At 33.5% G+C, this 13,901-nt stretch overlaps 1 protein-coding gene across 1 annotated transcript in view; it reads left to right on the top strand.

Moving 5' to 3' along the window:
- Window positions 1–13,901, top strand: part of LOC145287925 (sodium/hydrogen exchanger 1-like) — a 137,188-nt gene that overhangs the window by 80,279 nt on the left and 43,008 nt on the right. The window contains exons 12-15 of the mRNA XM_080135877.1: window positions 136–217; window positions 4,541–4,636; window positions 5,836–5,957; window positions 12,793–12,875. Of these exons, the coding sequence (XP_079992003.1) occupies window positions 136–217; window positions 4,541–4,636; window positions 5,836–5,957; window positions 12,793–12,875 (383 nt within the window). The remainder of the gene's footprint in view (window positions 1–135; window positions 218–4,540; window positions 4,637–5,835; window positions 5,958–12,792; window positions 12,876–13,901) is intronic.

Here is a 13,901-nt window from a genome sequence, read left to right on the forward strand (position 1 = left end):
ATAATGTCTTCTAGAATACGAGCCACTTCATATATTACAAAAGTTATGTTCACTCCAGATGGTGGAGAATTTAAATCATGTTCAAATACAAATTTTGTCCATAAAAAATGGAAAGCTTTTGCCCTTGTTTTTCAGTTATGGAACCAGTTATCCTTGTCACAACCGCCTACATTGCATACCTCATTTCGGAAGCTTTGGATTTATCTGGAATTCTTGGGTAAGAATTTCAAACCAAGGAATGATGATTAAAAAAGTAAAAACTCATAATCTGTATAAATCAATATTTTTTTAATTTTTGATTTGATATCTTCTGTCTTGATTGCTATGGTTTCTCTGACTCTTTTTAAAATTTACATAATAATAGAGGAGACCAATGGCCAACACCTTTCACGGAAAGTTGTTCTATGTGGTTTCTATTTTATTCCAATTTTTTTCCTTTCCTTCACTATAATCTATTTGTTTTTCTTTTAATCATAATCCGAACCTTGATTTAGCTCTGTTGAGTAAGGTTCAAAACCGACTAACTAGCTCTTTCAGTCTTTTCATTTTTTAACTCAACGGTTAAAAAAAATGTGATCTTTATATAGCCCTATAAAAATTTTATGCACGCACGCACACACACACACACACACACACACACACACACACACACAAAAAGGTATAAATGTATATTTGCCCATGTATAGAGCATACACATTATGTCAAACTAACAAGTTCCAAGTCTCGGCTAGGTGCTCATATTTGTTTCTGAATACATGTCGCTTTAAAAGGACAGACTTAACTTTTGTTAGCCAGATGAGCATGGAATATCCAGTGGCCAATTTTCTTTGGAAATTGAAGAGACTCTCATGGGGAGTGGAGTTAGTGGAGGTGGAAGGCAATCAGCAAATGCTGTGAAGAGCTACATCTAGTACTCTTTCCCAATTTGTAATATAAAGGTTTCTCGACTGTAGAGCCAGGCTAATTATTTGCTAGATGATACTATTATATCTTTCCACTTGTCCATTACCTTACGGAGTGAAAGCAGTTGTTCAACTAATAGCAATACCTTGAGAAAGCAAGAATTCCTTTAGTTCATCCGACATGAAAGCGGTTCTACGCTCAGAATGTACAAAAGAAGGATTTCCAGATATGGAGAATAAGCTAATTAGGTGTTTCTGGACAGGTGAAGCTGAAATATCGGCACAGGGAAAAGCAAAAGGAAAGCAAGAGTATTTGTCAATGACTGTTAGTATGTAGCGGTTGTGAGAATTTGAAGATAATAGTCCTTTGAAGTCCACACTTATTCTTTCAAATGGCTGACTTGCTTTTATGAGAATCTGAGGTGCCACCTTAAGAAACCTAGGTTTTACTTTGGAACAGGCCCAGCAAGCTTTCGTAACTGCTTACTTCCACAGAGTATGGCAGATGTTTTGGCTCTAATGAAATGTAGCATTCTAATTAGCCCCAGATGGCATGTGTCTGTGTAATTTGTCAGCAGAGGTGGTAGAAGAACAAATTCAAGACAAGACGTCTGCAGCAACATTTTGTTTCCTAGGGGATAGGCATTATCATAGCTAAAACAGGCAAGTTCTAGCTTCCATCATGTAATCTTCTCATTTGTTATTTTGCTCTTTCCTTTGGAGTCAAACATAAACGAGACAGATTTTTGGTCAGTGATCAACTTAAGATGCTTCCCGAACAGTAAATGTCGCCATTTTCGGATCGCCTCTACAATTGCATAGACCTCCTTTTCAACCGCAGAGTGCTTCTGCTCAGTGGTGGATAAAGTTCTTGAAAAGAAGGCCACTGGCCAAGAGTTCTGTGTTAGAGAGGCAGCTTTGTCATGCTCTGAAGCATCAGTTTTAATCTCAATAGAGAGAGAGAAGAGTCTATTCCATGGCTACTAGGTACGTTTTTGCAGTTTCTTTCTTCAAGTCCTAAAAAAGCGTAAAGCCTTTTACTCCAATAGTTTCTTCCCCAGAACTGCAGGTCTTTGGAACTCCCTTCCGGGATTCTGCTTTCCCAACTGCAATGATATGTAGAAGTTCAAGTGTAATGTTAACAAACATCTTTCTACTCTTACCCCTTCATAATGACCCCGCTAATTAAGTCCCTAATAGTAGCCCCCTGCTTCAAAGTGGCACTGTGCCTTGTTTGGGGTGAAAATTGAATAAAAAAAAAACAAAAAAAAAAAACTTAGTGAGGAGAAACTTGGTAATTTTGGTTAAAGGATGTAATTTCTCAGAGAAGTTAAATATCCACTTTGAATAGTGAGAAAATATTCCCATATCTTATCGAAGAGAAGGAAGGTCTTGAGGGACAGGCAAGTCCATCAATCTTTTGAGCCTGTCAGAGTCTGGTTTTACCAAACCTTTGCTTATAGTATACCCAAGCAAATCTACAGAAGCAAGAGAGTAGTGACACTTGCTTTCATTCAGTGTTAGTCCATACTTTGCCACGGCTTTCATAAAACTTTTTAAATTAGTATCATGCCTAGCCTGATTTTCTCCACAAACTGTAACATTGTCAATGTAGGCGAAGGTTCTTCAGAGGCCTTCTCGTTTGATGATATTGATAACTTGTTGGAAGCTTTCTACTCCATTGGTTACTTCAAACGGAATTCAACAAAACTGGTAGAGGGATCCAGAAGCTTCGAAGGCTGTGTATTTTCGGTCTTCTGGCTTGATGGCAACTTGATAATAAGCACTGGTTAGATGAAGAGTGCTAAGTATTTGGTAAGTGGCGATCTCATTTACCAAGTCCTCCATTCGAGGAAGAGAATAAACATCTAGGAGAGTTAACTGGTTTATCATTTGAAAGTATTCCACAACAAGTCTCTTCTTGTGATTCTCAGGATACACTACAAGCATTTAGGCTCGCCATGGAGATACCTTCCTTTAGCATATTTTAGCTATTTCTGATTTAATAAATTCAGTATCAGGCAGGTTATGTCTCATGGATTTAACTACTATTGGGCAACAGTCTAAAGTTAGATTTCTAAAGCGAGAGGGGTGAGGGACATTTTTAATGGTGGTCAGTCCGCAAACAGTAAAAGGGAGAAGGGGTCCTTCTAAAAGTATTTCTACTAAAGAATGTTCGTTTAGAAATTTATGCCCACGAATAATATCACTGCATAGGTCAGTCTTAATTGATAGCTTGATATTATTGTGCTCCCTTCCATTCGGACTCAGGTACAATACGATGTCTAAAAGTAGAGAAACTGTGGGTCATCAAAATTTTCTCAGAACTTGGTGAGACTACTAACCCAAGAATCTTAACTTTATCAGGATGGATGAAATTTTCAGAGCTCTCAGTATTGACAAATATCCTCGTAGGTTCACCTTTGATTTTTCTCCATAAGGATAAACGAGATAAACTGATGAAGCCAGAAGAGGCTCATCTTAATTTATAGCAGCTGCTGTTGGAGATCTGCAGACACGTGTGAAATGCCCCTTCTTCTTACAGCTTTTACATACTGAATTTCTGGCAGAGCACCTCGGTCATGTCTTGAGTTTCCACAGAAGAAGCATTTCTGTCCTAAGAGTGCTTCTACTGTGGGTTGCTCTTCGCACTTAGACTGGTCTTTCTCTTCTTATCCTGTTTTAGCTGTGGATATAGACGTAGTCAAGAAGACTGACTGAGTATATTTTGTCAATTGTTTTGGGGCCGTCTCAAGCATGAGAGCTTAATCGTATGCTGTATATAAGGAATTTCTTGTTCTCCAGAAGTCTCTTTGATGTGGGATGACAAAATTGCGTTTATAAATGTATCTCTGGTGTACTCATCCCTTGCTTGCATCGCCGTCACGGCCTGGAAATCATAGGCCTTGGTGAGTTGTTTCAAGGACTGTAGATATTGATACATGTTTTCCTTTGTTTGTTAGCGACGAGTTGCCAATAAATGCTGGCAGAAGATGCTATTTTTTAGACTGAACAAAACTTCCTCAAGGGCGTTCATGGCCGTCTGCTAGTCATTAATGTCAGAAATGTGTTTGACTATTGCAAGAGATATCAGATTAATTAATAACTGTTCCACAAATCCGAAAACCTCAACATGAAATATTTCCAGAACAAAAAATCGAATAAACGTAGAACCCCATCCTCCAACGTAGACCCCTTTTCTACATCTTTTCATTCAATCACCTCAGTCGCTGGTAGAGACTTTCAATTAAGAAGAAACTTTCTTATCTTCTCTTTTCATTCATTTACAATCTCTTAAAAAATAAATTTTGTATTTAATTTATCCATTCGTCTCAGTCATCTTTGCTTGCTTGTTTCAACTCCATTTTACACTCGATTATTATCACTATTATTATTTATTATTTTGAATTTGCGGGATTAACATCGACACACGTTAGTCCCGCAACAGTATCCTTTACACAAGATTCCGTGCACTGTGTATTTTTAGCATGATTATTTTGGGCCTAATTCAAGCTCAATATGCTTTCCACAACATTTATTGTTTTATATTTTTAGCATGATTGTGGTCTGATTCAAGTTTTTTTTTTTTTTTTTTTTTTTTTTTTTTCCACAATAATTCTTTGGTTTTGTATTTTTAGCATGATTGTTTGTGGCCTGGTTCAAGCTCAGTATGCTTTCCATAACATCAATTCAAAATCTCGGACAAGCACCAAATTCATCATAAAAGTTATCAGGTAAATATTTAAAATGTATTTTAATTGTTTTAATTACGATTTCGTAAACTCATAGATGGCGGGGGGGGGGTTACAGATTCTGTCAATCATAGACATGATTATGTGTCTAATTTGAAAGAAGAACAGAGTTGCAAGGGACAAAGTGGTTCCAAGTCACTAGAAATATGAATACGAATTTCATGCTGCCATCTCTCTTGTTTAAAACGGCAAATATTATTTGGATGTAATTTAAGGATCTGATCAAAAGTCTGGCATCCAGAAGGCTGGCATATGCAATTAAATAGTTTGACATTTTGACCTTGAGGTCAACTTCTGCTGACTGCATTTCAAATAAAAAAAAATGAAATAAATTAAATTTAAAAAAGAAGATAGAAAAAAAGTACAATTTCTGAAAAAAAATTCCTGACTAAAACAAATCCTTGCAAAATTTTTATCAATGAATCTTTGATTAATCTTTCTCTTCCATTTTATTATTTATTTTGTTAGTCTTGACGTATTAAATGAAAAAAAAGATCCTTACAAAAACTAGCAAATTCCTGGAAGAAATATATACTAAAGAGGAGGTAATGCTTGGAAGTATAATATCATAACAAATGAACGTATACTTACTACACTATTCCACCTCCAATGAGAAAGTAATGCTTAAAAGGATGATCTCATGGCAACAGAACAAATACTACATTACCACCAACTTCCAAAAGGTGGGAGGTAGTGCCTGGGAGAATGATATTACAACAGAACAAATACTAAATATTTCCTCCTCCAACAAGGAGATAATTCTTAGAAGGAAAGTGTTATGATCACAACAGATACTATACTAACTTCCCCCCCCAAAAAAAAAGGAGGAGGTAACGCCTGGAAAGCTGGTATTATGATGAACGACTGAATTGAGCATTGAATAATATTATATTAGACTGATGAAATAGTATAGTGAAATGAATTAAGTATCATTAATAGACGAATAGTTTCGGCGTCAGGCAGACAGATACCAAATTTCCATGAGTCATAATTGTAACTTATCTTTTACACTTTGAGAAAAGTAAGCCTTCATCCGAGACGAATGTCACACGGTACTGCATAAAATTAAAGTGGGTGGTAATAAAAACTTTTTAAAAATTCAAATAATTGGGTTTGTAATTTTTTTTTTTTTTTTTATCATTATTATTTATTTTAACTGGCCCCTTTTTTTTTTTTTTCAGTACATCTGCTGAGTTGGTGATTTTTATTTTCCTGGGAATCTCCGTAGCTCGCACAAGACACCAATGGAATGTTGGATTTATCCTTTGGTCTCTGTTTGCTTGTATTGTATCAAGAGTCATTGGTAAAACAAATGAAAAAAACAAACATTATTATAAACAAGGAAATCATTCATTTAACAATTTGTATGGAATCCACCCTATATATATATATATATATAAAAAAAAAACAAAAATAAATAAAAATCTGTATAATATACGTCCCTATGACGAAATGAAAATATTATATACCAAAAATCATATAAACTGATCAAGTAATTTTATTTTTATAAAGAAAATCATTTTTAAGTGATTAATGGGAATTCGTAAACATTAAGCATGAATATAACAAGTATGAATTATTATTGGGTTATTTCCCGCTGTTTCTTGATTTTTTTTCAAAATGGCGGGCAAGGCAGTCACTTCTCAATTACTCATAAAATTAGATTTTCTTATCTAAAAATAAAACTATTTGATCAATTTATATGATTTTTGAAATATGATATTTTTATTTCATCAGTACATCATACAGATTTTTTTTTAGTTTTTGTTTTTTAATATAGGGAGAATTCTGGACAAGAACCATGTTTATTTATTTCTATTGTGAATACATTTGTTCATTTTTCAAGTAAGAATTCATTTTCATGTCTACATTAAGATTTTCAGATAAAAGTAAATGGCCAAAATTCTGTAATGTGGACGTTATATTTTCACTCAGACCCACACAGTCGCAAAGGAACAAAAAAGGAAATTCAACTTGCTTTTTTCTAGTTGAAATAAAAGGCATTTATTAACGGCACTTTCCAACCAATGCAATGCATCTTGTTTTAAAAGTCTTTTAGTTTACCATGTATTTAACAAAACTCTGCCGTATCGAACACATGCTTTTTCTTCTCCTGCATGAGCATGCCTGCTTGTCCTGTTATTACACAGGGTTTTTTTTTTTTAATGTCTCTTTTTATTTCTGCTGCTATGTCGTCTGACCAGCTTTTGGTCCAAAGTTCAGATTGCATCTTGTTTCAAAAGTTCCTCTCACACTGACTCGTGGTTCCAAATCCTCTGGTCGCCCCCATGGTTCCTTTTTAAGTTTGAGTAAGTAATCACAAGGGTTATAGGTCATAGTGAGAATAATATGTGTATGTAAGTAATAGGCATTGTGGCATTGTGTGTGTGTGTGTGTGTCTTGTTCTTGTTAGTACGTGTATAGGTGTGTACAAGCTGATAGAATTTTTATGATTACTTTTAGCCTTGCCTCTTCCTGGCAAAAGATAGAGGGGGGGTATATGTTCTTAGGTTCGATTTAAGGTGTTGTGGAAAAAAACTCTGATTTTGTTGACCAAGTTTCTATTTGTTATAGGTTTGATTAATTTGGCATAAACCTGTTACTTTTTGGGTTTAAAACGATTTCTATAGGTTAAATATATTTTGAGTTAACATGTTCCTGTGAAAACTAACTTGAATTTGGAAGTAAATAGGAGAGCAAATCCCAACAAAGTGAAGAAAGAAAGAGGGTACTATTCGAACCATTTCCTTTTTAACGTTAATCTGAATCACATCTCAATCTCACTACAAGCTCATGAACCACCAGATTTTTTTTTTTTACATGAGAGTCACCATTTATCAAGGCCCGAAGGCTACTCGAGGATAAGGGTTAATGAGTATAAAATTGTAACTGAGATAACAGCGCCTTAATAGTTAATGGTATAAATGAGGTAGAAATGGATTATTTGGGGGTAGGGACTGTAGTCAGCTGAAAAGCAACCCAGTGGAACAGAATTCCACAGGCGGGCAGTTCTAGAAAGGAAGCTTTGTTCATGGAATTTGCGTTTAGATTTAGACACAGATAGAGAGTGGTGGAATAGTTGATCGTTGTTGTAAGTAGATGAGTATTTTTTGTGAAAGTTTGGCAAGGAGGTACCATATATTGAAGCTAAGAACTTTGAATGAAAATAATGATAGAGCAGAAACAGGCTCGCAACATCTCTTCTGTATGAATGAAAAGAGAGCATTGCCTCCTAGGTTTAGAAGCCAGTTTTGTATTTTGACAAGGCCGGATAGGGTACCCCAAGCAGTTTCCGCCTAGATATTCCATTTTAAAACCTATCTGGCTCTTATACAGGTAGAGGGTTGCATCATGTCGAGAGCTAAATACATTCTGGAGCAGTAAAATGATGCAACCGTTCTTCTGAAAACCTTTGAAAAGCCTTTGAAAAACATGAGATACGGATTTTACTATTATTCTATGAACCTGTGATATATTGTCATGCCTAGCATAAATCAAAATAAATTGTCACATCTGATTTGATATATTGGTTCAGCAACATCATGAAAAATGATCTTTATCATATACTAGATCTACTGTTGCATAACAGGAACTGATTCTTAAAACCCTGCGGATTATCCAGATACTGATTTTTTATATAGGGAGTTGGAGGCATGTCATTTAGATGACACACAGCAGTAATACACTCAACAATAAAGATGAAACATATAAATCATAACCATTTCTGGTTTTGGCAACAATAGCAACTACATGCGTATTTCCTGGCACTCTAGACAAATCCGGACATGTGCCAACAGTACACAACCTGCTAAGACATGGCTGATACATGTACATATTACCGACATGGCTGATACATGTATATATTACAGAAAAATCAGTTAATTTTGTTGCAGATCAACAGCTGCCTGATGTTTTTTTTAAATCCTTTTTAAGACTTCCCAATATGGCTTCTGGCATTTTATAGAAATTACAGTTGGTGGCCGAAATGGAAACCAAGGGAAATAACCATTACATTAATAATGTGGTTATGTTTCTGGATGTTGGAGATGAGGATTGATGATCAGTATTATTTCAATCAACGGATAAAGTACTAGGTAAATTTGGTTTTAAATGACACTCTTCCAGAGGATGAAGGTTTAATCCTCAGTGCGGGCAACATTAAGAATATAATTGTGATTTGCTTGAGGCTTCTACCTAGTTATGCCACCACTATTACCACAATAACGAAAGGTTGGACTTTAGGCGTGACCAGGTACAGCTAGTATATATATATATATATATATATATATATATATATATATATATATATATATATATATATATATATACTAGCTATATATATATTTTATAAAGCTCCCCTCTTTGGTAGAGCACTCTCGTAAATTATCTTACTCGCTACTTAATTTAGCTGAAATAATGCGAAGCTCGCGATTTGTTTACAAACAAACGTTTGAGCCCTCTACGAGTAGCGGACGGATGTTTATTTAAATAATCGTTCGGACAGGTTAATTTCGGCCACCGATTCCGTAGTCAAGGGGTAGAACTGCCGACTGTCATCACGACGGTTCTAGGTTCGATCCTCGGCTTGGGAGAGGTGTTAGTCTAGCGGCACTGATGAGTTGTGATACAACGAAACAGGTCTGTATGTCGATGACTAAAATATATTTTATATTATATATATATATATATATATATATATATATACTATCAACACAATGGTTCTAGGTTCAATCCTTGGCTAGGGAAAGGTGCTAGTCTAGCCGCACTGATGAGTTGTGATACAACAAACAGTACTGTAGGTTGATGACATATATATATATATATATATATATATATATATATATATATATATATATACACTAGCTGTACCCGGCCAAGCGTTGCTGTGGCTCAGTTTGTTAAAATGGAACACATTCCTCAAGAAAAATTGCATTTTGTTCGTTTATTTACTTTTATTATTTTTTGCAATTTTTTTTATCAATAAAAGTTGTTTTTTTCCCCCAAAAAATTAATTTTTTACCATAAATTGTTAGGTGCAAGTTTTTGTTTTTTTCTTCAGGAAAACTTGCACTTTTTTTAAAAGAAATTTGGCAGTAAACGTTTCTTTTTGAAATCGGAATTTTTATTATAAAAAGAACAGATGAATGCTTTATATGAACATTGTAAATAGTTAGGTGAAAGTAGAGAAAAGTTTGATTTTTTTTTCAAGATACTGTACAAATTATTTTTTTTCAACAGATGTTAAGAAAAACAGAAAACATACTTCCATCATTAATTATGCAAAAAAATAAATACAGTGGAAGACTTTCTGTTATTAATGTTTGCTAAAAAATAAATACAGTAAACTTCGCTGAAGTGTTAGCATATGCTGCATCTTAAAAAGTTGGTTCATGCTGACAATTAAATAAAATAAACGTCTAAAAATTAGTAAAAATAAGTAAAATCATGAATGACGGCTCTTGGGGGGGGGCAAGTAAGTAGGAACAACACAATCATTTGTGTAAAATAATTAATATTCGAGAAATTGTGAACAATAACAAAAATACCTGATACCAAATGCAGTAAAATTCAAGTATCTTTTATACGTGCTGAAACTGTGTTTAAGTTATTTTTATTTCATTTCTTTTATTAAAAGTCGTCTTTCCAACAATTAACTGGTTACATGTCGTTTAACCATTGGGAACTTCACTCTTGGAAAATTGTATAAAACATCTATGACTATTACTAACTCTAAATTTGGGAGTGCAACTCGAACTTAGGGTTAGTGGTAAATAAGTCATTTGTTAGGTGTGTCAGAACTTTCGTGAAAAATATTGAATAATTCCACCCCGTTTTCCAAGCTTATAACTCCTCGAAAAATTTAATTCAAACCCTAATTTTTTTTCAATTAAAGGAGCAAGGACCAAGGTTTCATTAAAAAAAAAATTTAAAAAAAAACAACAACGTGGTTTAAAAAAAAAAAAAAGGTTTTAAACTTCGGACTTTACAGGTAAATTTCTAAAAAACACTACTTTTTTGTTTTAAATTTGAATATATTATTTATTGATCTTTTATCTTCAATTTGTGATATATAAAACTTTGGTGAGTAAATTAATTATTTACTTTTTAATAGACATTTGAAGAGGGTGGCTTGAATTAAAAAAAAAAACGTTTGTCTAAAATATTATATTCAGTTTATTGGAAAGAGCATAAAATTTCACACTGACACTGAAAATATCGTAAAAATTGAATCAATAGAAAAATTTTGATAGATTTTTAAAATTTAATAATTGAAAAATACTGAACTCGTAAAATTCAATTAATTTCATTACTGTTTTTTAAAAAATAAAAAAATAATATTTCTATTACTTTTTATACAAGTTTATTTTGGAAGTATAATCCATAACGAAAATAAACAACCCACTTTTAAAAGAGAAATTACGAGTTTTTTATATTTTATTCGCAGTTTCGTGTTAGGGGTGTCAAAAATTTATACAAAAATTCTGATACACCTAGTCATTTGTTTACAACTTTTGAGAAATTAAGCCTCCTTATTCCTTAAGCGGACATTTGTTTATTTTTTTTTTTCAGTGTGTAAAATCCCTTCGAACAACATATTTGGAAATTAGAAAAAAAAAAAAATAAAAACTTTGTTTTAGCAAGTTAAAAGTATTTAGGTTGGTAGATAATTAAATTCTACTGTGTTTGTTTTTTTTTTTTGCTGTTGTTTCTTGCTTTTTAGAATTTTTGACTAAGGGGGTTGCTTAGATCGTATTTTAAACTAAACTACGGAGGTTGGAATGCCCGCCCCTCACCTAAAATGTACTTGGAAAAATCGATTTTATAGCGAGATTTAAGAATGGTTAGCCGAAAAAAAAAGGTGAAAAACAAAACAAATAATCAATAAATAATTGTTACCAAAGGCAATAAATGCTACTTTTTTTATTTACATGAATGAGTTTATTTTATGTTTTAAAGTATTTTCAAGCGCTTTTCTTTATTTTTTAATCTAAAATTGCGGGTGTGTGGGTGCGAAATATCTCCAGGTTTTCTAGAATTCCCCGCTAGATTGCAAACGAAATCTCCAGATCTAGCGGGGAAACCGCTAAATTGGAAACACTGGTCATGTAATGGCAAGCGGTGATAAATAATTGTCCATAAATAAATAAAAAATGGCCTATCGGTACAAAGAAAACCACCAATTTATCATAGAAAAATTAAGTATAACGTTATGTCGTATGCGTTTGCCAATTTCAGCCTTTGCTCCACTAAGGCAAGGTCTTCCTTGTCTTCATCTCGCATCTGCTGGTAAATCGTGAGGGCTTCCCCCTCTAAGTATAGCGGCAGCAGGGTGACCACATCTTCTATCTTTTGCAGCTTCGCCACCATTTTTAATTTCTCCAGCCACTTAATCAGGTTACCCTCCCCTGTAAAGGGTCTCAACATCTGAGTGCTCAGTCTCCACTCAGCCATGTTAATTTGCTTGATGCGCCGAAATAGCTTGTCGTTTGCGTGACACTGCTGTCCGAACTTTAACTTTCTGGTTACCACTTGACGCGTCTTCTCTCCACTCCAAAACGAACTTCTGCAACTTTAGCTTTTCTCTCCCCGAATCCGAATCCGACTTTTCTCTTCTACAAATACAACTTCTCTGCTTGCAATCTAACTTCCGAATGCCTTCCTTCCCCAAATCACTCCTCTTTTATCTCCAATCAGGAGCATCTCATTTGCATACCTCGTGGTCACCCTGTAGGCATATAAAGAAACAGGGCAGCCATTTTTGTTTCTTTCTTCTTCATTATGAACACGAGGTAAGCCACACAAAAACGCGGTCGGTCGTTCTTGTTTCTTTTTTCTTCATTTACACCACACGTTATAATTAAAAAGAGATATATAAAAACACGCATGGGTACAGTAAACATATTATACCAAAATGTCGAAGCAATCATTTATTTAGTTATTTAGACTATTAATTACGAACGAACTAAGAGTTACATTTATTTATATATATATATATATATATATATATATATATATATATATATATATATATATATATAATATTGCAACTGTCTCGGCCACTGGAGAGTTTTCCATTGTGTCCGTTAACCTTTTTCTATTCTAACATTTAACTATTTTTCTTTTCTTTTTTGGTCCAGTCACTTTTTTGTTTTCCTTCTTTGTCAACAAATTTCATGGGGAAAGAATGAAAATTTTCAGCTTTCAAGAACAAATCATTATGGTAAGTTCTTTCTATTTCCTTCTTTTATTTCTGCCTGCGTAAAAATTTGTTTGAATTTCTATTTTCATTTGAGAATTTTCAGTGTTTTTTTTCTTTGTATTTTTAAAATGAAATTAAGAACATTGTTTTTAATTCCAAATGATGTCAAACCCCAATTTTCATTGTTTCTTTAAAATAAAATCATATTATTTATTTTGAATTAGAGACATAATTCTATTTATAAAAAGTTAAGTGTCGTATGTATATATTACGTCTGATGATAAGTGTTATTGGTTTAATAACAACTCAAAAATGATCAACAAATTAAGTATAACATTTAATACATTTATTTAACGACTTACAGATTAAATAGTAATGTACAAGTTGCTGGATGCGTGATGATTTAAAGTCTATAATAGAAACGCATTTTTATTTATCTCTTAAACTGTTAGGGCAGACGTGACGTTCACTAGATTTTGATCTAGCTGACCCGTGTTTCACCGTTGCCTGGGAAAATTAAAAAAACAAACAAACAATAATTACACCCCCCTCCCTGAAGTAAATTGATTAGTAAGGACTAAAAAGATGGTACTTATGCTGCATAGTTTGGGCAGGTTGCATAAATCGCTGAAAGATGGCAAAACGTTTAGTCAATGAAATTGCAGCAGCCGACAATTGGTAAATGATATCTTTTATTTATTAAATTATTTTTTTTTTGTTTATTAAATTGTTAGATGAAAGTAAAGAAGAGTTTTAAAAGCCCTTCCAATCACATTATGTTTTCTAAATAATAACGTAATTATTTCAGCACAGTCTGTAAAATGCACACATATATATTTTCATGGAAATTACCATACAATGTCTGTTTTCGATTATAATTGGTTTTGCTTCCATAATTTTTAACTGTTTGCTAGCTTTTTAAATAATGGGCATTGTTTGGTACCTTCCGGTTGTTTAAATAATCTAGCTGGAATATGGTGTCTATTCTGCCAAAAAGACTCTATTCGCACATAATACTAATCCTTTATCCATAGAATACTCACTAAC

The sequence above is a fragment of the Euprymna scolopes genome, chromosome 11 (genome assembly GCF_053919585.1).
Source record: "Euprymna scolopes isolate OS-2025 chromosome 11, ASM5391958v1, whole genome shotgun sequence".
Lineage (NCBI taxonomy): Eukaryota > Metazoa > Mollusca > Cephalopoda > Sepiida > Sepiolidae > Euprymna > Euprymna scolopes.